General features: G+C 38.0%; 1 protein-coding gene across 7 annotated transcripts in view; it reads left to right on the top strand.

Annotated features, from left to right (window-relative positions):
* The window catches only part of EIF4G3 (eukaryotic translation initiation factor 4 gamma 3), a 368,147-nt gene extending 345,461 nt beyond the window's left edge, over nucleotides 1-22,686 (top strand). For all 7 annotated transcript variants that reach the window (XM_060015631.1, XM_060015609.1, XM_060015626.1 and 4 more), the window contains 4 exons: nucleotides 5,931-6,077; nucleotides 16,362-16,443; nucleotides 20,034-20,180; nucleotides 21,663-22,686. In XM_060015631.1, the coding sequence (XP_059871614.1) occupies nucleotides 5,931-6,077; nucleotides 16,362-16,443; nucleotides 20,034-20,180; nucleotides 21,663-21,844 (558 nt within the window). In that variant the 3' untranslated portion in view covers nucleotides 21,845-22,686. The remainder of the gene's footprint in view (nucleotides 1-5,930; nucleotides 6,078-16,361; nucleotides 16,444-20,033; nucleotides 20,181-21,662) is intronic.
* The last annotated feature ends 1,478 nt before the right edge of the window (nucleotides 22,687-24,164 follow it).

Genomic DNA, 24,164 nt, shown 5'->3' with positions numbered 1-24,164 from the left:
CTCAAAGTAAATAGAAAAAAGAAGGGGCTTCCCTGGTGGCGCAGTGGTTGAGAATATGCCTGCCAATGTGGGGGACACGGGTTCAAGCCCTGGTCTGGGAAGATCCCACATGCCGCGGAGCAACTAGGCCCACGAGCCACAACTACTGAGCCTGCACGTCTGGAGCCTGTGCTGCGCAACAAGAGAAGGCTGCGAAAGTGAGAGGCCCGCACGCCGCGATGAAGTGGCCTCTGCTTGCTGCAACTAGAGAAAGCCCTCGCACAGAAACGAAGACCCAACACAGCCAAAAATAAATAAATAAATTTTAAAAAACGGAAATAACAAGAATCAGAGCAGAAGTCAATGAAACAGAAGAACAGTAGAGAAAAGTCACTGAAGTCAAAAGCTGGTTCTTTGAAAAGATAAAATTGATAAACCCCTCGCCAGACTAATCAGGAAAAATAAAAAAGAGAAGGCACAGATTTCTAATAAAAAGAATGAGAGAGATGACATTGTATAGATTCTACACATAACAACAGGTAGGAGAATTTTGCAAATAATCTTTATGCCAATAAATACACCAACTTAGTTGAAATGAGTAAATTTCTTGACACAAACTACTAGAGCTGACTCAAGAAGAAGAATAGATAACCTGAATATCTATGAAAGAAATTGAAGTAGTTAACGTCTCACAAAGAAAACTCCAGGCACCAGTGAGTTCACTGATGAATTCTACGAAACATTTAAGGGAGAAATAATGCCAATTCTGCAAAGAATTCTACACCAATTCTTCCAAAACATTGAACAGGAGAGACTTATTTTCCAACTCATTCTGTGAGACCAGCATTAAACTGATAACAAAATCAAGGGCATTTCAAGAAAAGAGAACTATAGACCAGTATTCCTAATTAACACAGAGAAAATCTTGTCAACAAAATTTTCACAAATCAAATGCAACAATATATAAAAAGGATAATACATCATAACCAGGTAGGTTTTATCACAGGAATGTAAGGTTAATTTAAAATTTAAAAATCAGTATATGGATGGAGGGAAGATGATATAGTAAGAAGGTCCAGAATTAGTCCCTCCACTGAAACAACTATTGAGCTGGGAAGGTCTGTTAGAATCAGCTATTTTGGAATTGTGGAGTGGAACACGTGCACTACCAACACCAGGAGGATGCTTGATGAAAAAAAGAGTCTGGTAAATTCCAATGATTTTGGTGTTTTGCATAGAAAGCTATCACCCCCCAGCTCTGTGACAGACAGCTGAGGAGACAGTAGCACCTTCTTTCTGGCGCCAGGTTGAGCACTAAAGACCTTGCCCTCTAAAGATTGGTGTTGTGTCCTTTAATCTGCGTAGCAGTTCACCGAGTATCCTGTGCAGGACCTTGATGTCATTTCAGCTCCTCACCCTGAAGGAACTTCTTGGATGGGGTCTGTCAAAGAACTTAAACAGAACACATTTATGTCTTCCCCACGCCCCCACGCCCCTTTCTTTTTCTTATTGGATCCAGGCATTCACTGAAATCTCTGAAAGGTCACTGGCTGACTGCAGAGATAATGGATCAGAGACTTCAGTAACCATATACGAGAAGGAATATAGTCCTTGTCTAAAAGTCACTAAACAGATGACTGCAACATCATACAGGGTGAGGGAGAGAATCTGATGTCCAGACTTACTGCATTACACTGTCTAGTTTTCAACAAAAAAATTATGAAGTATTCAAAGAAACAGGAAAATACAGCTTATTCACAGGGGAAAATAAGAAAATGACAGAAAGCATCCCTGAGGAAGCCCAAACATTGGGAATACTAGACAAGGACTTTAACTGACTTAAATATGCTCAATTTGCTGAAGAAAACCATGGATGAAGAAATAAAGGAAATCAGAATGATGAATTGAACAAGTTGAGAATACTGGTAAAGAGGTAGAAATTATAAAAAGGAGCCAAGTAGAAACTGAAAAGTGGTAATAGCTGAAATGAAAAATTAGACTCTTTCAACAGCAGGTTTGAGCAGGCAGAAGAATCAGTCAGCGAACTTGGAAACAGGGCAATTGAAATTGCTCAGTCAGTCAGGAATCACTGATTCAGCACTAATTTACTACGATGAAAATCCATCTTCAGTATTCACAACAGATACACTCTTTTACTAATTGTTTTGCTAATGAAATTTCTGGCATTGTTATATGGAACTGAATATCATTGAATTTTTTTAAAGTCCCTATAGTTTATTTTTTAAAGAAAACTTTAAATTGTAATAATACATATTGAAAAAATAATCCATTTAACATATAAAGAGGCTTTGAAAAAGGAAATTGCTCAGTTTGAGGAGCAAAGAAAAGAGAATCAAGAAAAATTAACAGAGTCTAAGGACCTAGGGGACACTATCAAACACATCAGTATGTACATAATGTAGTCCCAGAGAAGGGAGAAAAGAGCAGAAGAAAGTATTTAAGTATTTGAAGAAATAATGGTCAAAAACTTCCCAAATTTGTTCAAAGATATGAATCTACACATCTAGGAATTTCAGCGAACTCCAGGCAGGATAAAGTCAGTTTCACATCAAGATGTAATGAAACTGTTGAAAGACAAAAACAAAGAAGAAATCTTGAAAACATCAAGAGAGAAGAGACTCATCACATACAAAGAAGCCTCAATAAGATTAACAGCCAGTTTATCATCAGAAACTATGGCTGTCAAAAAACACTGGAATGATATATTTAAAGTACTGGGCTTCCCTAGTGGTGCAGTGGTTAAGAATCCGCCTGCCAATGCAGGGGACACAGGTTCGAGCCCTGGTCCGAGAAGATCCCACATGCCGCGGAGCAACTAAGCCCGTGCGCCACAACTTCTGAGCCTGAGCTCTTGAGCACGTGTGCCACAACTACTGAAGCCCACGCACCTAGAGCCCGAGCTCCGCAACAAGAGAAGCCACCGCAGTGAGAAGTCTGTGAACCACAATGAAGAGCAGCCCCTGCTCGCCTCAACTAGAGAAAGCCCCGCGCGCAGCAACAAAGACCCAATGCAGCCAAAAAAAAAAAGGATAACTAAAGTACTAAAATTTAAAGACTGTTTATATCTGGCAATATTTCCTATAAAAATGAAGAAGAAATTAAGACATTCCCAGATAAAAACTAAGTGAGTTAGTAGACCTTCCCTGCAAAACTGAGTCTTTCAGGCTGAAGCAAAAGAACACAAGAGTGTAACTTGAAACCATACAAAGAAACATAGATAACTGGTAAAAGTAACCACACAGGTAAATATAAAAGCAAGTATTATTATGTTTTTGGTTTGTAGCTCCTCATTTTCTTTGCTATATGATTTAAAAGGCAAATCCATAAGAAAATAACTATAAATATGTGTTAATGGGCATACATTGTATAAAGATGTAATTTATGAAAATAACTACCCAAGGATGGTTTCTCACAGAATTCCCATGAGACCCAACAGTTGTACTTCTAGGTGTATATCCAAGAGAAATGAAATCATATGGCACCCTGATTTGAAGTCAAATAAACCTGAATTCAGGTTCCAGTTTTCTACCACTTAAGACTTTAAGCAAATTACTTGATTTCTCTAAGCCTCATATTCCTCACCTATGAAATGCTTATAAGAACTATCTGGTAGAATTTTTATGGGGATTAAATGAGATAATGTTTAAGAAGCACTGAGCATAGAGAGGAACTCAGTCAGTTACGGATGATGTTGTTATTAATAAAAATGTTCAGGGCTTCCCTGGTGGCGCAGTGGTTGAGAGTCCGCCTGCCGATGCAGGGGACACAGGTTCATGCCCCGGTCCGGGAAGATCCCACATGCCATGGAGCGGCTGGGCCCGTGAGCCATGGCCACTGAGCCTGTGCGTCGGAGCCTGTGCTCCACAATGGGAGAGGCCACAACAGTGAGAGGCCCACATACCACAAAACAAACAAACAAACAAAAAATGTTTAAAAGACAAAAAAATGAGGTTCCAGAAAACTTGGCCTTCTGTATCCTGAATATTAGCTTTCTTCTAAAATGGCTGGTTTAGGGACTCCCCTGGTGGTCCAGTGGTTAAGACTCCACACTCCCAATGTAGTGGGGGAGCCTGGGTTCGATCCCTGGTCAGGGTACTAAGTCTTTGTGCCGCAACTATTGAGCCGGCGTGTCGCAACTAGAGAAGCCTGTGCGCCACAACTAGAGAGCCCATGAGCCACAACGAAGACCCAGCGCAGCCAACATAAATAAAAATTAAAATGGCTGGTTTAATGCCCTTTTTCCGGGAACCCGCGTACATTCTGCAAGAGGTAGTGATGAGCTGATCCATAAATTTGAAGCCCAGCCTTCTAGGTTCTAGGAGGATTCAATAACGTATACAGAAACACAGGGATTCTGAGAAATAAATGTTTCTCTCCAATGACCAAGGTAAACTTTACAGCTCACCACTGACTCTGTTTGGCCATGGTAAAGACGTTCACTTTCACATTTTTATGTCGTATTATATTAATGAGCAATGTAATTCATGTTTGACTTTGCTGTTGTTGTTAATCACTCTCAGACCTTCAATCATCTATGTAGATATAGGGTAGGTTAAAGAGGTATTCTGTGTAGGTGTTCTAACACCTAAGAGTGTTAGAACAAATTTGGAGAATGTTTCAAGGCTGTGAAAAATTGCCTGTTCTTAAAAGAACTTACGGCCATCTTCTTGTGATTTTGTATGTATATTGAAATGTGGTGGTTGAGATATTCATCAACATTGAATCAGAAAAATTGTAATACTGAATCACGTTTCTAAACTCTATAGGAATATATTTTAAAATGGGCATAAGTGGTAAAGACAATTAAAACGATAGAATGAAATTTTTTTTCACAGAATTAAAGGTAATTTTTTCTTTGTGGATCAAAGGAGGGTATAGGAATATATCAGAGTCTTCTAAGGTATTAGAGGAAAATATGTTAATAATCTTTAATATTTTAATCTTCATGGTTTTTGCATAGAGAAACTTCATAAGGCAAAATATACTTATATACCTCATTTCCTTATACCCTTGAAAATGAAAAATCATTTTGATTATTGATTTTTTTTGACGACCCATCTAAGAGTTAAACAATTATGGCATCGTTTCTCACACTCGGATTCAGAATGGTCAAGAGGTGTTTGAAGGACTTGATAAAACTAAAAGTATAGAGTTTTTGACAGCTGCTCAGTGGCAATAGTGATACTAAATCATAGGCTGCAGAAAGCGAGTTAAATTGTACCCTTGCCAGTACTCCTGCCCTGCCTTAGAGCTATGTCACAGCTAAAAGCCAGACTGAAGCACCCAGGGGTATTATGTTAAATGAAATAAGTCAAGAGAAAGACAAATACTGCATGATTTCACTTATATGTGGATTCTACAAAACAAATCAAAACCCATAGATACAGCGAATAGGTAGTTGGTTGCCAGAGGGGAAGGGGTTGGCAGGGGTGAAATAGGTGAAGGGGGGGGTCAAGAGGTACAAACTTCCAGTTATAAAATAAATAAGTTATGAGGATGTAATGTATAGCATGGAGAACACAGTCAATAGTATTGTATTGACTTTGTACGGTGACAGATAATGACTAGACTTATTGTGGTGACCATTTCACAGTGCATACAAATGGCAAATCACTATGTTGTACACATGAAACTAATATAATATTATATGTCAGATGTACTTAAATTTTTTAAAAAGACTGAAACTCAGAATGATTTGGAGAAGTAAGCTTTTGTTTTTAAGAAGAAGCAGAGCTATGCAGTATTAAAAAATGGGGAAATATTCAGAAGGATAATGGAGTGAGAATCTTTTAGAACAATAAATATAGAATGGCTTCTGCTGATCATTTTGATTCCATGTGCAATAGAAGAGATAGCCCATGACTTTGTTTTCCTCTCAGGGTGATAATAATATTGAATTATGTTAATATGTTTAACACTGTATGTTACAGAAGTTGGACTTTATAGAGTCTGATGGTTCCTGTTCCTCTGAAGCACTTTCAAAGAAAGAACTCTCTGCCGAAGAGCTGTATAAGCGACTCGAGAAACTCATTATTGAGGACAAAGCAAATGATGAACAGATCTTTGACTGGGTAGAGGTATAAAGACTATGTCACCTTCCCTGATATCTCTGCAAGAAAGATTCTTGTGGGATCCCTTCATTCACATATTTACCCTGTCACTTAACGGGAGTTTTTAACTTTAATGAAGTTAGTTTTTATTCTTACATGTTTATGTATTTGAAACTAATGCTGTTTTTCTATTTTTATAAGATTCATCGTCTTTTATAAAGTCAGGTAAAAATATTCAGAACATAAGCCATTTTTCTGGATCTCTCATTAGTTTTGGATACACCCTGCATTTTACCATTCAAAAATTTGCATTTCTTTCTGAATGCTGTCATGTTTTAAATACTAATCTGGATAAAATTAATAAGCAATATATAATTATTATTAAATGTGTTGACTGACATTTTCATAACAACGCTCCCTTCTGGAAACTTCATATCTTACTTATCTTGTGTTATGGAGTCTGTTGATCATGTCCGTTTTTAATTTGTTACTGTATTCCTTTAAATAGTAACTTCTGTTTATGTACGTGTGTTTTATTTGTGCACATTTCCATGGGATCGTATACTAATCCAAGTTGAAAGAAAGCCATTGAAGGCTAATCTAGTTCTCTCCCTCTTGCATAAATCTTGTTTTGTAGTCCTTGTAATGGGCTGTTGTTTTCTTAACAACTCATTTCTAGGCACTGAGAAATAATGAAGCTTCTGATAAATTGATTTTTTTACCTATTTTCCCTGCTGTCTATACGATAATCTATCATCTCACCTAATTCAGAATCTTTTTAAAGTAATTTATACTAGTCAGTAAGATATATCCCTATCTCCCCCTCTAGGTTCTTTCATTCCTTCCTGAAATCTAGATATCCAGACCCTAGTCTGCTTATTCTCATACAAACATAGCCTGGATTTTGAACATTCCTCTCAAAGTGACATGTGCAAACTGAGCATGATCACCGGGTGTGGTCCAACAGTACACAGTTAGGTGGTGCTTTTTGCATTTTTTTTTTTTTTTTTTTAAACTCTGTGCTTCTGGCAGGCTCACTACACTGAACTCAAACTGCTCTTTCAGTCTTTTTTTTTTTTAACATTTTTATTGGAGTATAATTGCTTTACAATGGTGTGTTAGTTTCTGCTGTATCACAAAGTGAATCATCTGTACGTATACATATATCCCCATATCTCCGCCCTCTTGCATCTCCCTCCCACCCTCCCTATCCCACCCCTCTAAGTGGTCACAAAGCACCAAGCTGATCTCCCTGTGCTATGCGGCTGCTTCCCACTAGCTAGATGTTTACATTTGGGAGTCTGTATATGTCCATGCCACTCTCTCACTTCATCCCAGCTTCCCCTTCCCCCTCCCCGTGTCCTCAAGTCCATTTTCTACATCTGCGTCTTTATTCCAGTCCTACCCCTTGGTTCTTCATAACTTTTTTTTTTTTTAAGATTCCATATATATGTGTTAGCATACGGTATTTGTTTTTCTCTTTCTGTCTTACTTCACTCTGTACGACAGACTCTAGGTCCATCCACCTCACTATAAATAACTCAATTTTGTTTCTTTTTATGGCTGAGTAATATTCCATTGTATATATGTGCCACATCTTCTTTATCCATTCATCTGTCGATGGACACTTAGGTTGCTTCCATGTCCTGGCTATTGTAAATAGAGCTGCAATGAACATTGTGGTACATGACTCTTTTTGAATTATGGTTTTCTCAGGGTATATGCCCAGTAGTGGGATTCCTCGGTCGTATGGTAGTTCTATTTTTAGTTTTTTAAGGAACCTCCATACTGTTCTCCATAGTGGCTGTATCAATTTACATTCCCACCAACAGTGTAAGAGGGTTCCCTTTTCTCCACACCCTCTCTAGCATTTGTTGTCTGTAGATTTTTTGATGATGGCCATTCTGACTGGTGTGAGGTGATACCTCATTGTAGTATTGATTTGCATTTCTCTAATGATTAGTGATGTTGAGCATTCTTTCATGTGTTTGTTGGCGAGCTGTATATCTTCTTTGGAGAAATGTGTATTTAGGTCTGCCCATTTTTGGATTGGGTTGTTTGTACTTTTGATATTGAGTTGCATGAGCTGCTTGTAAATTTTGGAGGTTAATCTTTTGTCAGTTGCTTCATTTGCAAATATTTTCTTCTATTCTGAAGGTTGTCTTTTTGTCTTGTTTAAGGTTTCCTTTGCTGTGCAAAAGATTTAAGTCTCATTACGTCCCATTTGTTTATTTTTGTTTTTATTTCCATTTCTCTAGGAGATGGGTCAGAAAGGATCTTGCTGAGATTTATGTCATAGAGAGTTCTGCCTGTGCTTTCCTCTAAGAGTTTGATAGTGTCTGGCCTTACATTTAGGTCTTTAATCCATTTTGAGTTTATTTTTGTGTATGGTGTTAGGGAGTGTTCTAATTTCATTGTTTTACATGTAGCTGTCCAGTGTTCCCAGCACCACTTATTGAAGAGGCTGTCTTTTCTCCATTCTATATTCTTGCCTCCTTTATCAAAGATAAGGTGACCATATGTGTGTGGGTTTATCTCTGGGCTTTCTATCCTGTTCCATTGATCTATCTTTCTGTTTTTGTGCCAGTACCATACTGTCTTGATTACTGTAGCTTTGTAGTATAGTCTGAAGTCAGGGAACCTGATTCCTCCAGCTCTGTGTTTCTTTCTCAAGATTGCTTTGGCTATTGGGGGTCTTTAGTGTTTCCATACAAATTGTAAAATTTTTTGCTCTAGTTCTATGAAAAATGCCATTGGTAGTTTGATAGGGATTCCATTGAATCTTTAGATTGCTTTGGGTAGTATAGTCATTTTCACAGTATTGATTCTTCCAATCCAAGAACATGGTGTATCTCTGCATCTGTTTGTATCATCTTTAATTTCTTTCATCAGTGTCTTATAGTTTTCCGCATACAGGTCTTTTGTCTCCTTATGTAGGTATATTCCTAGGTATTTTATTCTTTTTGTTGCAGTGGTAAATGGGAGTGTTTCCTTAATTTCTCTTTCAGATTTTTCATCATTAGTGTATAGGAATGCAAGAGATTTCTGTGCATTAATTTTGTATCCTGCTACTTTACGAGATTCGTTGATTAGCTCTAGTAGTTTTCTGGGAGCATCTTTAGGATTCTCTATGTATAGTATCATGTCATCTGCAAACAGTAACAGCTTTACTTCTTTTCCCGTTTGGATTCCTTTCATTTCTTTTTCTTCTCTGATTGCTGTGGCTAAAACTTTAAAAACTATGTTGAATTTTTTTTTTTTTTTTTTTTTGCGGTACACAGGCTTCTCACTGTTGTGGCCTCTCCCGTTGCGGAGCACAGGCTCCGGATGCGCAGGCCCAGCGGCCGTGGCTCACGGGCCCAGCCGTTCCGTGGCATGTGGGATTTTCCTGGACCGGGACACAAACCTGTGTCGCCTGCATCGGCAGGTGGACTCTCAACCACTGCGCCACCAGGGAAGCCCAACTATGTTGAATTTTAATAGTGGTGAGAGTGGACAACCTTGTCTTATTCCTGATCTTAGTGGAAATGGTTTCAGTTTTTCACCATTGAGAATGATGTTGGCTGTGGGTTTGTCATATATGGTCTTTATGATGTTGAGGTAGGTTCCCTCTATGCCTACTTTCTGGAGGGTTTTTATCATCAATGGGTGTTGAATTTTGTTGAAAGCTTTTTCTGCATCTCTTGAGATGATCATATGGTTTTTTCCTTCAGTTTGTAAATATGATTTATCACATTGATTGATTTGCATATATTGAAGAATACTTGCATTCCTGGGATAAACCCCACTTGATCATGGTGTATGATCCTTTTAATGTGCTGTTGGATTCTGTTTGCTAGTATTTTGTTGAGGATTTTTGCATCTATGTTCATCAGTGATATTGGCCTGTAGTTTTCTTTCTTTGTGACATCTTTGTCTGGTTTTGGTGTCAGGGTGATGGTGGCCTCGTAGAATGAGTTGGGGAGTGTTCCTCCCTCTGCTATATTTTGGAAGGGTTTGAGAAGGATAGGTGTTAGCTCTTCTCTAAATGTTTGATAGAATTTGCCTGTGAAGCCATCTGGTCCTGGGCTTTTGTTTGTTGGAAGATTTTTAATCACAGTTTCAATTTCAGTGCTTGTGATTGGTCTGTTTATATTTTCTATTTCTTCCTGGTGCAGTCTCTGAAGTTTGTGCTTTTCTAAGAATTTGTCCATTTCTTCCAGGTTGTCCATTTTATTGGCATATAGTTGCTTGTAATAATCTCTCATGATCCTTTGTATTTCTGTAGTGTCAGTTGTTACTTCTCCTTTTTCATTTCTAATTGTATTGATTAGAGTCTTCTCCCTTTTTTTCTTGATGAGTCTGGCTAATGGTTTATCAATTTTGTTTATCTTCTCAAACAACCAGCTTTTAGTTTTATTGATCTTTGCTATTGTTTCCTTCATTTCTTTTCCGTTTATTTCTGCTTTGATCTTTATGATTTCTTTCCTTCTGCTAACTTTGGGGTGGTTTTGTTCTTCTTTCTCTGATTGCTTTAGGTGTAAGGTTAGGTTGTTTATTTGAGATATTTCTTGAGGTAGGATTTTATTGCTATAAACTTTCCACTTAGAACTGCTTTTGCTGCATCCCATAGATTTGGGGTCATCATGTTTTCATTGTCATTTGTCTCTAGGTAGTTTTTGATTTTCTCTTTGATTTCTTCAGTGATCTCTTCGTTATTAAGTAGTGTGTTGTTTAGCCTCCATGTGTTTGTATTTTTTTACAGATTTTTTTCCTGCAGTTGATATCTTGTCTCATAGCGTTGTGGCTGGAAAAGGTACTTGATACGATTTCAGTTTTCTTAAATTTACCAAGGCTTGATTTGTGACCCAAGATATGATCTATCCTGGAGAATGTTCCATGAGCACTTGAGAAGAAAGTGTATTCTGTTGGTTTTGGGTGGAATGTCCTATAAATATCAATTAAGTCTATCTTGTTTAATGTATTATTTAAAGCTTGTGTTTCCTTATTTATTTTCATTTTGGATGATCTGTCCATTGGTGAAAGTGGGGTGTTAAAGTCCCCGACTTTAACACGACTTTAACGATTTCCCCTTTTATGGTTATTAGCATTTGCCTTATGTATTGAGGTGCTTCTAAGTTGGGTGCATAAATATTTACAATTGTTTTATCTTCTTCTTGGATTGATCCCTTGTTCACTATTTAGTGTCCTTCTTTGTCTCTTGTAATAGTCTTTGTTTTAAAGTCTATTTTGTCTGATGTGAGAATTGCTTCTCCAGCTTTCTCTTATTTCTGTTTGCATGGAATATCTTTTTCCATCCCCTCACTTTCAGTCTGTATGTGTCCCTAGGTCTGAAGTGGGTCTCTTGTACACAGCATATATACGGGTGTTGTTTTTGTATCTGTTCAGCCAGTCTATGTCTTTTGGTTGGAGTATTTAATCCATTTACACTTAAGGTAATTATCGATATGTATGTTCCTATTACCATTTTCTTAATTGTTTTGGGTTTGTTATTGTAGGTCTTTTCCTCCTCTTGTGTTTCCTGCCTAGCTAAAGCATTTGTTGTAGAGCTGGTTTGGTGATGCTGAATTCTCTTAGCTTTTGTTTGTCTGTGAAGGTTTTAATTTCTCCATCGAGTCTGAATGTGATCCTTGCTGGGTAGAGTAATCTTGGTTGTATGTTCTTCCCTTTCATTACTTTAAATATGTGCTGCCACTCCCTTCTGGCTTGCTGAGTTTCTGCTAAAAGATCAGCTGTTAACCTTATGGGGATTCCCTTGTATGTTATTTGTTGTTTTTCTCTTGCTGCTTTTAATATTTTTTCTTTGTATTTAATTTTTGATAGTTTGATTAATATGTGTGTCTTGGCATGTTTCTCCTTGGATTTATCCTGTATGGGACTCTGCTTCCTGGACTTGATTGACTATTTCCTTTCCCATATTAGGGAAGTTTTCAACTATAATCTCTTCAAATATTTTCTCAGTCCCTTTCTTTTTCTCTTCTTCTGGGACCCCTATAATTCAAATGTTGGTGCGTTTAATGTTGTCCCAGAGGTCAATGAGACTGTTCTCAAATTCTTTTCATTCTTTTTTCTTTATTGTGCTCTGCGGTAGTTATTTCCACTATTTTATCTTCCAGGTCACTTATCTGTTCTTCTGCCTCAGTTATTCTGCTATTGATTCCTTCTAGAGAATTTTAAATTTCATTTATTGTGTTGTTCATCATTGTGTGTTTGCTCTTTAGTTCTTCTAGGTCCTTGTTAAACGTTTCTTATATTTTCTCCATTCTATTTCCAAGATTTTGGATCATCTTTACTATTATTGCTCTGAATTCTTTTTCAGGTAGACTGCCTATTTTCTCTTCATTTGTTTGGTCTGGTGGGTTTTTACCTTGCTTCTTCATCTGCTGTGTGTTTCTCTGTCTTCTCATTTTGCGCTTAACTTACTGTGTTTAGGGTCTCCTTTTCGCAGGCTGCAGGTTTGTGGTTCCCACTGTTTTTGGTGTCTGTCCCCAGTGGCTAAGGATGGTTCAGTGGGTTGCATAGGCTTCCTGGTGGAGAGGACTAATGCTGTTGCTGCACTCTCCTCTGTGGCCCCGAAGCTTCCCCCCTGCCTCACCCCCCTCCCCCCATCTCCGCCAGTGAAGGGACTTCCTAGTGCGTGGAAACTTTTCCGCCTTCACAGCTCCCTCCTAGAGGTGCAGGTCCTGTCCCTATTCTTTTGTCTCTGTTTATTCTTTTTTCTTTTGCCCTACCCAGGTACCTGGGGAGTTTCTTGCCTTTTGGGAAGTCTGAGGTCTTTTGCCAGCGTTCAGTAGGTGTCCTGTAGGAGTTGTTCCTCATGTAGATGTATTTCTGATGTATTTGTGGGGAGGAAGGTGATCTCCACGTCTTACTCCTCCGCCATCTTGAAGGTCTCCTTGCTCTTTCAGTCTTGTAGTACCCATTCTTTTATATTCTACAGGTTAGTCACCTCTCCCATCCCAAACTTATGCATTTGGTTTTGAACCAAAATGGTGTTTTAAAAATTCATTTCTTTTTGTTAAATAGTTATTTATTTAATTTATTTATTTGGGTTGCACTGGGTCTTAGTTGCAGCAGGTGGGCAGACTCTTTATTTGCGGCTCACCGGCTCCTTAGTTGTGGCATGCAGACATGCAGACTCTTAGTTGCAGCATGCATGTATGATCTAGTTCCCTGACCAGGGATCGAACCCTGGCCCCCTGCATTGGGAGCGTGGAGGCTTATCCAGTGTGCCACCGGGTAAGTCCCTTAATAATTTAATTCTGTTTACATTTATCTTCTTAAATTAGACAGTTTTTTTTTTAGTCTTGTCAGGACATTTTAGATTCTGACTTGGTCATAAATTTTGCTTGCCATCTTTTTCACTTTGTATCCTCCTTGCATTTCATTAATATGTCAACTTTGTCCTCATTCGAGTTATGGGTAAAATGTGTGAATGGGGTAGGACCAAGGATAAAGCAGCATACTTTTCAGGACCACATCGCACCCCACCCCTGTGGACATTTCAGCTATTAACTTGTTTATTATTTCACATCATTCTAATGTCTAGTTCACCTTTTCGTCTTGTCCATAAGGGGATATCTCTTATTAGATAATTTGTCAAATGCCTTGCTAAAGTCTAGAAAAGTGAAGGCTGTATCCATCTGAGCTACCGTATACTGATTGTATCAGAAAAGGAAAGAAGTTTAGTTTAGCATGACTTGTTTTTCATGTATGTATTTATTCCTCTTAACATAACCATCTCTTTCCGCTCTAAGACTTTTAAACCATTCATATGATAGTTTGTTATAGATTTTAGCATAGAATCAGCATCAGGCTTTCCGGTATATTGTTGACATCAGACACCTTCTTTTTTTTTTTTTTTTTTTGCAATACATGGGACTCTCACTGTCGTGGCCTCTCCCATTGTGGAGCACAGGCTCCGGGCGCGCAGGCTCAGCGGCCATGGCTCATGGGCCCAGCCACTCCGCGGCATGTGGGATCTTCCCGGACTGGGGCATGAACCCGTGTTCCCTGCATCGGCAGGCGGACTCTCAACCACTGCGCCACCAGGGAAGCCCCAGACACCTTCTTTTATGTTTTAAAAGTCAGGTCAATGTTTGCATACTTAACATCATTCTCCTTCTCCATGATTTTTCATAGATTTCAGCAGTTTGGTCTTTTATTCTATTTCTCATGTATTGCAAAATGATGCTGTTTTTACCTCTTCATCCATGTTGGGCCTCATTTTTTAAATATTAGTATTTATTCTGCCTAGTCCAGACCAACAATTATTCTCCTTAAATAGAAGATGAAGGGTAAATTTTACTGAATGTAAATTATACCTAACAAAGGTGACTTTTAAAAAAGGAGCAAGAAGAGAAAAACATAATGGTCACTGAGCTGACAATACATATAAGGTGTTCGTTGCTCTGTGTGTGATACTGGTACTATATAATAATCTGATTTCGCTCATCAATTCCAATTAGCAGACCCATCTTCCTTATTGTTCTGTGCATTTTTGTTAACATCTTTGCTTAATCTTTAGTGTTTCTTGATACTTTTCTTCGTGTCTTTTCTATTCTTGAATGTTAGAATTACAGTATGTGGCTATTTGGTAGAAGAAATATGCAATTTGTTTCTTTAAAACAGAAGAAACAGTCAGATGGTTTGGAAGTGTTATTTATTATCTAATCACATTTAGCTAATTTGTTTATTTTTCTCAGACTCCGCTTGAAGTCTAATCCTTGGGGATTTCAAATGACATTCAGTTGAAATAGCTCTACAACATGTTTATAAAGTATTGTTGGGCCAAAAAGTAATGGTCTGTTTTTATTCTCTCATTTATTCTTCAAAAATAATTGTTCAGACTTTGCAGAAGTAATTTCTGGGGCTAGACCAGCTTTGGCTTCAGCCTGTTTATTTTTTAAAGAGGTATACCAGCAACTGGCTATAACACATAAATCATCATGAAATCTTTTATGCATAGTTCTTGCCCCACCCTATCCTCAGCCTTAGCTGTCAGCAGTGCCACCACATGTTTCTGTCCTGTGGGAAAAGATCGGTAACAAAAGGTATCACGGCCCTCTGTGTTCAGCTCTGCCAGTGTCCCGCAGAGCCGGCCATCTGACTTGTTAACCACTCTTAATTCTGCTCTCAGGAAGCCGCCAGTTCCTCCCAGGTGATGTGCAAGGTTAGGTATTCAACAAAGAGAGACCTGCTGGTTAATCTGTGTCAGTTCTGGAATTCATAAACGTTAAACTGATCTCTAAATATCTTTGAAATTCTTAGCTTTCTAACACATAACGTTTAAAATGACATCTTTAATTCTTTCCTAGCCAGTCATTTTAAGGCTGATTCTTTCAGTAGAAAATACTATGTTATGCTATTAAAAGAAGCTGAGAGAAGCATGAATTCTGTTCACAGGCATAAGGAGCATAAACTCTGGAAAATATTTGAAATACCTGCCTAGAAAATGGCCGCTTTTGTTTGTCTTTTCCTTTTGCTAGTCATCTGGTTTAGTATAGTGGGGTTTTTTCTTTGAATTTTAATTTATTTTATTTTTATACAGCACGTTCTTGTTAGTTATCTGTTTTATACACATCAGTGCATATATATCAATCCCAATCTCCCAATTCATCCCACCCCTCCACCCCCCGACTTTCCCCCCTTGGTGTCCATACTAGTATAGTGTTTTATAGCAAAAAGATAAGATCCTAAGAGAAACTAAAAAATAAATTGGGGGCCCATTTACTCTATTTACCTTATCTCTAAATACATTTTTTTACCATCCTTAGAAAAGAGTAATAGTTTTCTCACCACCACCTGAAGAGTTTGTTTGAGGTAATGCTTGAAATTAACCTCCAAGTCACATTAAAATTAAGATGAGAAAGCAGTGTTAGTACATCTAGACATAGTTGCACACTACTGAGCAAAGTAGGCTTTAAAATACTGCGTGGTTGTGGTGTAGTTGTTCTTTCAACTTTATAGATTTGGATAGATCATCTTAGTATGCCTTATTTATTGAGAATGGAAAATGCTTTTAAATGGTTACGTTTCTGAATGTATATAGTACACAGCACTGTTTAACTGAATGAGCAAAGGATAGGGGATAGTAAGCTCTCTGAAAATGAAATACTGCTACTGAGAGCATTTTCGGACAGAACTGGCGATAGCCCCAGTATTTTCTGGTGAATTAGAAGACTAATTTTTACAAGAAAGTTGAGCATGATCCCGTCTGCCCTTAGGGCCAGACAAAGCCAGGTTTAGGGGAAAATAATTTCTCTGGTGTGCAAGGGTACCTTTAACTATTCTATTTACTTTTGATTCCAGGCTAACCTAGATGAAAGCCAGATGAGTTCACCTACATTCCTTAGAGCTTTAATGACAGCTGTTTGTAAAGCAGCTATTATAGGTAAGTAATATTTCTGAAGGCAGCTCTTAACACCTGAAATCCCCCGTATGTCAACTACTGATGAGATGATATGGGTCAGAGTTTATATTGCCCTCCAAACTTGCCCTGTAAAGCTCAGTTTCTGTGCCAAATGGATACCATGTCTGTCTGGAATGCCTGGCTGTCTCGGGCAGGGGGATGAATAGCTGCTCTGCCTGCAGAGAGCCCAGATGTGAGCAGTTGCTGCATGCCTTGTGTTCCTCAGTTCAGCAGGAAGTTGGTGCATGATCCTTGGGTTGTTTTATACTCCGCTACATGTGACTTTTCCTTTACTTTTCACCTCCAACATTCAAAGCCTCCTGTCTTGCATTGAAGAGTTCTAAAGAACAGTTTGAATATTCTTATTTGATATCAATGAAGGGCTAATCTCAACAGGAAAGTCATTATATGTAAATACATATATGAGGAAAGAAAATAGCAATTATTTCTCCTGCTTTATGTTGACCTTATATGATAAGACATAGGTGGATAGGATTCAGATTGGTAGAAAACCTAAATGTTCCAAGCTGCATATAGTTTTTAACAGTACTTGATGAGATCATCCACTTAGTCTCAGATAGAAATCCACATTTCTGTCACTGAAGTAGAAAAAAAAAAGAAATCTGTCAGCTCAAAAGTTGTTCAGAATTTCAGGTCTGTCTTTATCATTATAGAGATAGCTTCAGAGTTTAAGATTTTCTCTAAGATGAATGTTTTTTCAGATGAATGTTTTTTCAATGTTAGTTCTTTACCAAGGAAAATAACAAGCTAAGTGGAAAGTCTTCATTAAAATTTTTAAAATAATTTTCAGTATCTATAGAACCATAAGACTTTGGTGTTTTAATATCAGAGTTGTAAAGTATAGAAGCTGCTTTTAAAAACAAGATTGTGTCCCGGTGCTAACTTACAGAGGAAATAAAACTGCAGGCTTAAGCTTGCACAAGCCTCTTAGATAGTCTCATCCACTAGAGGGCAGACAGCAGAAGCAAGAAGAACTACAGTTCTGCAGCCTGTGGAATGAAAACCACATTCACAGAAAGATAGACAAGATGAAAAGGCAGAGGACTATGTACCAGTTGAAAGAACAAGATAAAACCCCAGAAAAACAACTAAATGAAGTGGAGATAGGCAACCTTCCAGAAAAAGAATTCAGAATTTTGATAGCGAAGATGATCCAGAACCTCGGAAAAAGGATGGAGGCAAAGATCGAGAAGATGCAAGAAATGTTTAACAAAGACCTAGAAGAATTAAAGAACAAACACCTAGAAGAATTAAAGACAAACAAACAGAGATGAACAATACAATAACTGAAATGAAAAATACACTAGAAGGAATCAATAGCACAGTAACTGAGACAGAAGAACGGATAAGAGACCTGGAAGACAGAATGGTGGAATTCACTGCCACGGAACAGAATAAAGAAAAAAGAATGAAAAGAAATGAAGACAGCCTAAGAGATCTCTGGGATAGCATTAAATGTAACAACATTCGCATTATAGGGGTCCCAGAAGGAGAAGAGAGAAAGGACCCGAGAAAATATTTGAAGAGGTTATAGTCGAAAACTTCCCTAACATGGAAAAGGAAATAGCCACCCAAGTCCAGGAAGCGCAGACAGTCCCAGGCAGGATAAACCCAAGGAGAAACACACCGAGACGCATAGTAATCAAATTGACAAAAATTAAAGACAAACAAAAATGATTGAAAGCCACAAGGGAAAAATGACAGATAACATACAAGTGAACTCCCGTAAGGTTAACAATTGATTTCTCAACAGAAACTCTACAAGCCAGAAGGGAGTGGCATGACATATGTAAAGTGATGAAAGGGAAGAACCTACAACCAAGATTACTCTACCCGGCAAGGATCTCATTCAGATTCGATGGAGAAATCAAAAACTTTACAGACAAGCAAAAGCTAAGAGAATTCAGCACCACCAAACCAGCTCTACAACAAATGCTAAAGGAACTTCTCTAAGTGGGAAACACAAAAGAAGAAAAGGACCTACAAAAACAAACCCGAAACAATTGAGAAGATGGTAATAGGAACATACATATCCATAATTACCTTAAATGTGAATGGATTAAATGCTCCAACCAAAAGACACAGGTTTGCTGAATGGATACAAAAACAAGACCCATCTATATGCTGTCTACAAGAGACCCACTTCAGACCTAGGGACACATACAGACTGAAGGTGAGGGGATGGAAAAAGATATTCCATGCAAATGGACATCAAAAGAAAGCTGGAGTAGCAATACTCATATCAGATAAAACAGACTTTAAAATAAAGAATGTTACAAGAGACAAGGACACCACATAATGTTCAAGGGCTCAATACATAAGGCAACTGCTAACAGCTGTAGAAGAGGAAATCAACAGTAACACAATAATAGCGGGGGACTTTAACACCTCACCTAAACCAATGGACAGATCATCCAGACAGAAAATTAATAAGGAAACACAGGCTTTAAATGACACAATAGCTCAGATAGATTTAATTGATATTTATAGGAGATTCCATCCGAAAACAGCAGATTACACTTTCTTCTCAAGTGCACACGGTACATTCTCCAGGATAGATCACATCTTGGGTCACAAATCAAGCCTTGGTAAATTTAAGAAAATTGAAATCATATCGAGCAACTTTTCTGACCACAATGCTATGAGATTAGAAGTCAGTTACAGGGAAAAAAACATAAAAAACACAAACACATAGAGGTTAAATAATACGTTACTAAATAACCAAAGATCATTGAAGAAATCAAAGAGGAAATCAAAAAATACCTAGAGACAAATGACAACGAAAACACGACGATCCCAAAACCTGTGGGATGCAGCAAAAGCAGTTTTAAGAGGGAAGTTTATAGCAATACAATCCTACCTCAAGAAACAAGAAAAATCTCAAATAAACCATCTAATCTTACACCTAAAGGAACGAGAGAAAGAAGAACAAACAAAACCCAAAGTTAGTAGAAGGAAAGAAATCATAAAGATCAGAGCAGAAATAAATGAAATAGAAACAAAGAAAACAATAGCAAAGATCAATAAAGCTAAAAAACAAAAACGAAAAACCACTCGTGCTTCTAGGCCCTGAGCATGCTCTTCTTAGCCCTTTTTTTACTGTGCCTTTCCCTCAGAAGGCTCAGATTAAATGTGTTGTTTGCCACTGTCAGTTAGTCCTCATCCTGATAGTAATAATAAAATGGTTCTAATTCTTTTACCCTTGTGAAAAGATTTTATATGAACTATCACTTTAATTTCCTTTCTAATTCCTTTTGTAGTTTGAAATGTTATGAAACCACTGTCCCTGTTTCATTACGATTAAAGTTAAAGGACTGAGTATGCTGCTCTTGAGGGAACCCAGCACTCTAAATATATCTGCGCCCCCCTCTATATTTTTGTTTGTTTCAGGGAGAATATCCCATTAAGAATTTCAGAAAATTTTGGGTTTCAAAATCTTTGCCTTGGACCCCCTTGCTTCCTCTTTCCTTGCAGAGTCATGTGTGTCTTATCAACTCAGAAAATTGAAAATGGCTCTGTGTGTTAATGCTCAGTTCTTGTATCACCTCCAGCCGACTGTTCTACCTTCCGAGTAGACACTGCTGTTATCAAGCAGAGAGTGCCGATCTTAATCAAGTACCTAGACTCAGATACGGAGAAGGAACTGCAAGCACTTTATGCACTACAAGCATCAATAGTAAAACTTGATCAACCTGCCAGTAAGTTTACCTCTTGCTACAATTAACCCAACCAGAGGGTGAGATTTATCCAGGCCAAGACATAAGAGATGGTTGGATGGGCTTGAACAGTGGATAATAGAAGAATCACTAATTACAAAAACTCAGATAACCAATAACTTTAATAGACCTGAACGTTTTTAAGTGTTTGACTTTTATGAGAAAATGATAACAAGAACACTAGTTTGTATTAGAGATTTAATCCTCATTCTAGGGCAGGTCTGTCTAATAGACTCTCTGCAATGATGGAAATGTATCTCTGTCATGCAGTATGGTAACCATGAGCCACATATGTCCGTTGAGCACTTAAATGTGGCTACTGTGACTGAGGAAATAAATTTCATTTAATTTAAATGTAAATAGCCACGTGTGGTTAGTGGCTACCCCATTGGACAACGCAGGTCTAGGGCATCTTGGCATTAGCATATGTGCAGTACAGTTTTTCACCTTGTTTGACACAGGTCTTAATAATGAAAGAGGATGATACTCTTCAGAATCCTCAGATACCCAACAAAGACATTAAGGCAGTTTAGACTAATTTTCAGTTAAGAGTTATGATTAATACTGGCTAACCAGACAAATAAGGTAACCTGAACACCAGGGTCTTAGTGATGCTGGTAAATTAACTGAATTGTATTAAATCTTGAAAATTCAGTTGAAACTTGTGAAAGTGGATAGTAGATACTTGGCTATTTTAGAGATAGCACTGAAGTAGTTCTTTGGCATTTCCTTAGGTTGTAGCTTTTTCAGAGTTTTCCTTCTTGGCTAGTGCTGTTAAATCCCTCTGGGAAATAAAGGAAAAGACTGAAACAATCCTCAGGGTGTAACCAAAGAGACATTCTATCTATAAATCTCTCTTTTTTGAACAGTAATATAAGCTAAGTTTCCACTGTGAGAGCAAAACAGAGGATTAAAATTGCCCAGATCATCTGGGCATTGAAAACAATAACCAACAACTATCGTTTCACTGGATAAAATCCAGATGAGATAGTTTTTACCCATTTTTTTCATATGAATTATTACTCTTTTCATTTTGAAAACAACATTAGAGGGGGCGAAAGTACATTCTGCCTTTTCCTCTCAAAATTTGTAAAAATAATATATTTTTATTGTAAAATTTCAAACAAAATGTATAAAGAAGAAAGTAAAAAAGAAAAGTATTCTTGTATTTAATTTTTAAGTGTTTAGGGTGAAAACTACATGATATCAAACAACTCAGCAATATCAGAAAATAGTTCAAATTGAACAAAATAATAGGAATAGGAAACAGTTTAGACTGCTTAAATTTTTCCCATTCTTTAGACAAATGGTTTTGCTCTTATGCTATCAAGAGGGGGTGTGATGAAGTGTCATGGATGCTCTTATCCTGGGGAGTTCATGTGCACCCATTCACTGCTTGGAAATACGGTCTTCTCGCAGCTACAGTGCCCCCAGAATTGATGGTTTATTTTCACCTCCTTGCAGATTTGCTACGGATGTTTTTTGATTGCCTGTATGACGAGGAGGTGATCTCTGAGGATGCCTTCTACAAATGGGAAAGCAGCAAGGACCCCGCAGAGCAGAATGGGAAGGGTGTGGCCCTGAAATCCGTCACAGCATTCTTCACATGGCTGCGGGAAGCAGAAGAGGAGTCTGAGGATAACTAAAACTTCAAATACACAAAATGAAACAAAAGAAACAATTTAAGTATTTTTATAAAAAGTGTCACGTCTTCGCCAATCACAGTGCAGCAAGGCCAATTCTCGCAGAAACCCCCACGTGTGCACGAGTGGGAGAGGGGAAAGAGAAAGAAAGGTGATCATGGAGGAAAAAGGTACTGGAAAAAAGTAAACTTCAAACCTGAGGGCGGGAGCACTAAAACCAAAATACATGTATTATTTATAGAAAGTATTTTCTGTTTTAATCTTTTCTTTTTAAACGAGGACTCATACTTTAAAAAAAAAACATCTGTTTAGCAAAAAAAAAAAAAAGTTGAGAACTTTTAATTTATTTTAAGGACTGCAAATGCCAGTGTAATTTTTTAATTTGCAGTTTCTGTAAACAACTTGTATAATAGAAAAGCAGAGAAATAAATTTCCCTCCCCTTCAGATGCACCTCACGTTTGTTTTAAAGCATAGTATTTAGTCCAGATTTAAGAAGGTTTGGGGTGAACAAGGTAAGAAAGATTTTTTTTTTTTTTTTTGGCATCAAATCTTTCTGCCTGCCTCTCAGCTTGCTTCAGAAAATAAAAAAATCAAAATAGTAATCAAAACATACATAACCTTGGAACAGAAGGAAATGCTGTGGACCAGAGAACTCCAAGAATTGTTTTAAAAAAAAGTGCTACCCTGGGAAAAGTACTCTTAATACTTTTGAAATCTTTAGAGCAACTTTAAGGCTTGTAAATACATAGAACAAATATTTAAAAAAACAAAAAGAAATTGACTCAATACTATTTCTTTTCACTTTCAAAATATAAAGAACAAAATAAAGACAAACATTGCAAGTTTAAAAGAAAGTAAAGTGACTTCTCCTTTTGACAGCTGCTGCATGTGCGCCCATCTCTGGGAGGTGCTGTCTGCCTTCTCGCTGTCTAATCAAAATCACTTCTGAAGTAGGAGAGAGAGTGAGAGAGAGAGAGTGTGTGTGTGTGTGTGTGTGTGTGTGTGTGTGTGTGTGTGTGTGTGTCTGTCTGTCTGTCTATCTGTCTGTCTGCCTGCCTGCCTGCCTGCCTGCCTACCTGCCTGTGTGTCTGCAGTTGGAAAAGACAAGCTACTTTGTGGGTAAAGGAGGACACTTGTGCTTGGGTGGGAGAGCTTCTCTGAAGTCCAGGGGATGCTTCTTTCCAACACCAACTAGAAATGCATTCATGGTAGGAACAAACCTAACAGCATTATTTTAAATAACCACGTGTTCCACTCTATGTATTTGGATTAGGGGCACTAATTCAATTTGATACTACCACTACCACTGATTTTTAAAATCATCATTGCTGCCAGTGCTTAAGAAACCCAAAGGTGTCTTTTAAAAAATGAAAGAAACCAAAGCTAAATTACACTTTTTAAAAAGTGGGTGTGGGGTCTAAAACCAAACCAATACCATGTGTGAAAATCACATTTTTCCCAACGTCAACTTCACTCAAGCCATTCTGGTGAGTATAAAACGAGCTGTGGTTTGGGCCTCTGTTTCTCCGACAGATATTGGAGTGCTGTACCGTGCTTTGTTTTTTTTCTTCTTTGATGAAATTGTAGTCTCTACAGGTGGCTTTCCATTTCAATTGTTTGTAGGCCATCACCCTACAAAATGTATTATGAAGAAAGCCATGCTGCTCCCAAATAAGCAGTCTTGTATTTTGTATCTGGCTAACCAAAGAGTTCTTCTAGCTTCCATCCCTGAAGAAGTATTCACATTAAGAGACTTGGGAAGACTTGTGATGCACAAGAACAAAATTGTCCATAGCAATAAAAAACTCTTCTTCAGAATGTAGTTGAACACAATACAGGATCCCACTACATGAGCCCACTGCACAGGGGTGGAAAGCTGTTCTCAAAGAACAAAATCCTGAAAGTCTTGTGACAGGCGTATGACAGCAGCTGTCATCAGAGATGCGGCCTGAAAAGTGTCAGGGTCTGGCTGCAGGCTCTGCCTGGGAACCCTCAGTTGGAAGAAGCAACTTGATTCTGTGTTATATTGAGTTTTTAACAGCTGCCAGAATCAAAAGTGCAGAGGATTCTGATCCAGGAATCTCCTGACTGATGCAGTTTTAGGTGTCTGATGCAGCACTCACTCACAGGGGTGAAGGGTGGTGGGTGGGGATGGAGAAGCAAGGTGGTGACTGCCTCTTGGAAATCCGTGGCTCTCCTTTGCAGGGGTCTAGCCAGGACGGAACTTCAGGTAGTAGTGATGGCCTATTCATGGGTATTTTAGATGTGGACAAGTGTAAGGATTGGAGGAAAGAGAATAATATTGGGGGGAAAATAATTCAA

This window comes from Delphinus delphis, chromosome 1, assembly GCF_949987515.2.
Source record: "Delphinus delphis chromosome 1, mDelDel1.2, whole genome shotgun sequence".
Lineage (NCBI taxonomy): Eukaryota > Metazoa > Chordata > Mammalia > Artiodactyla > Delphinidae > Delphinus > Delphinus delphis.
This window is presented reverse-complemented; position numbering and strand designations above follow the sequence as displayed.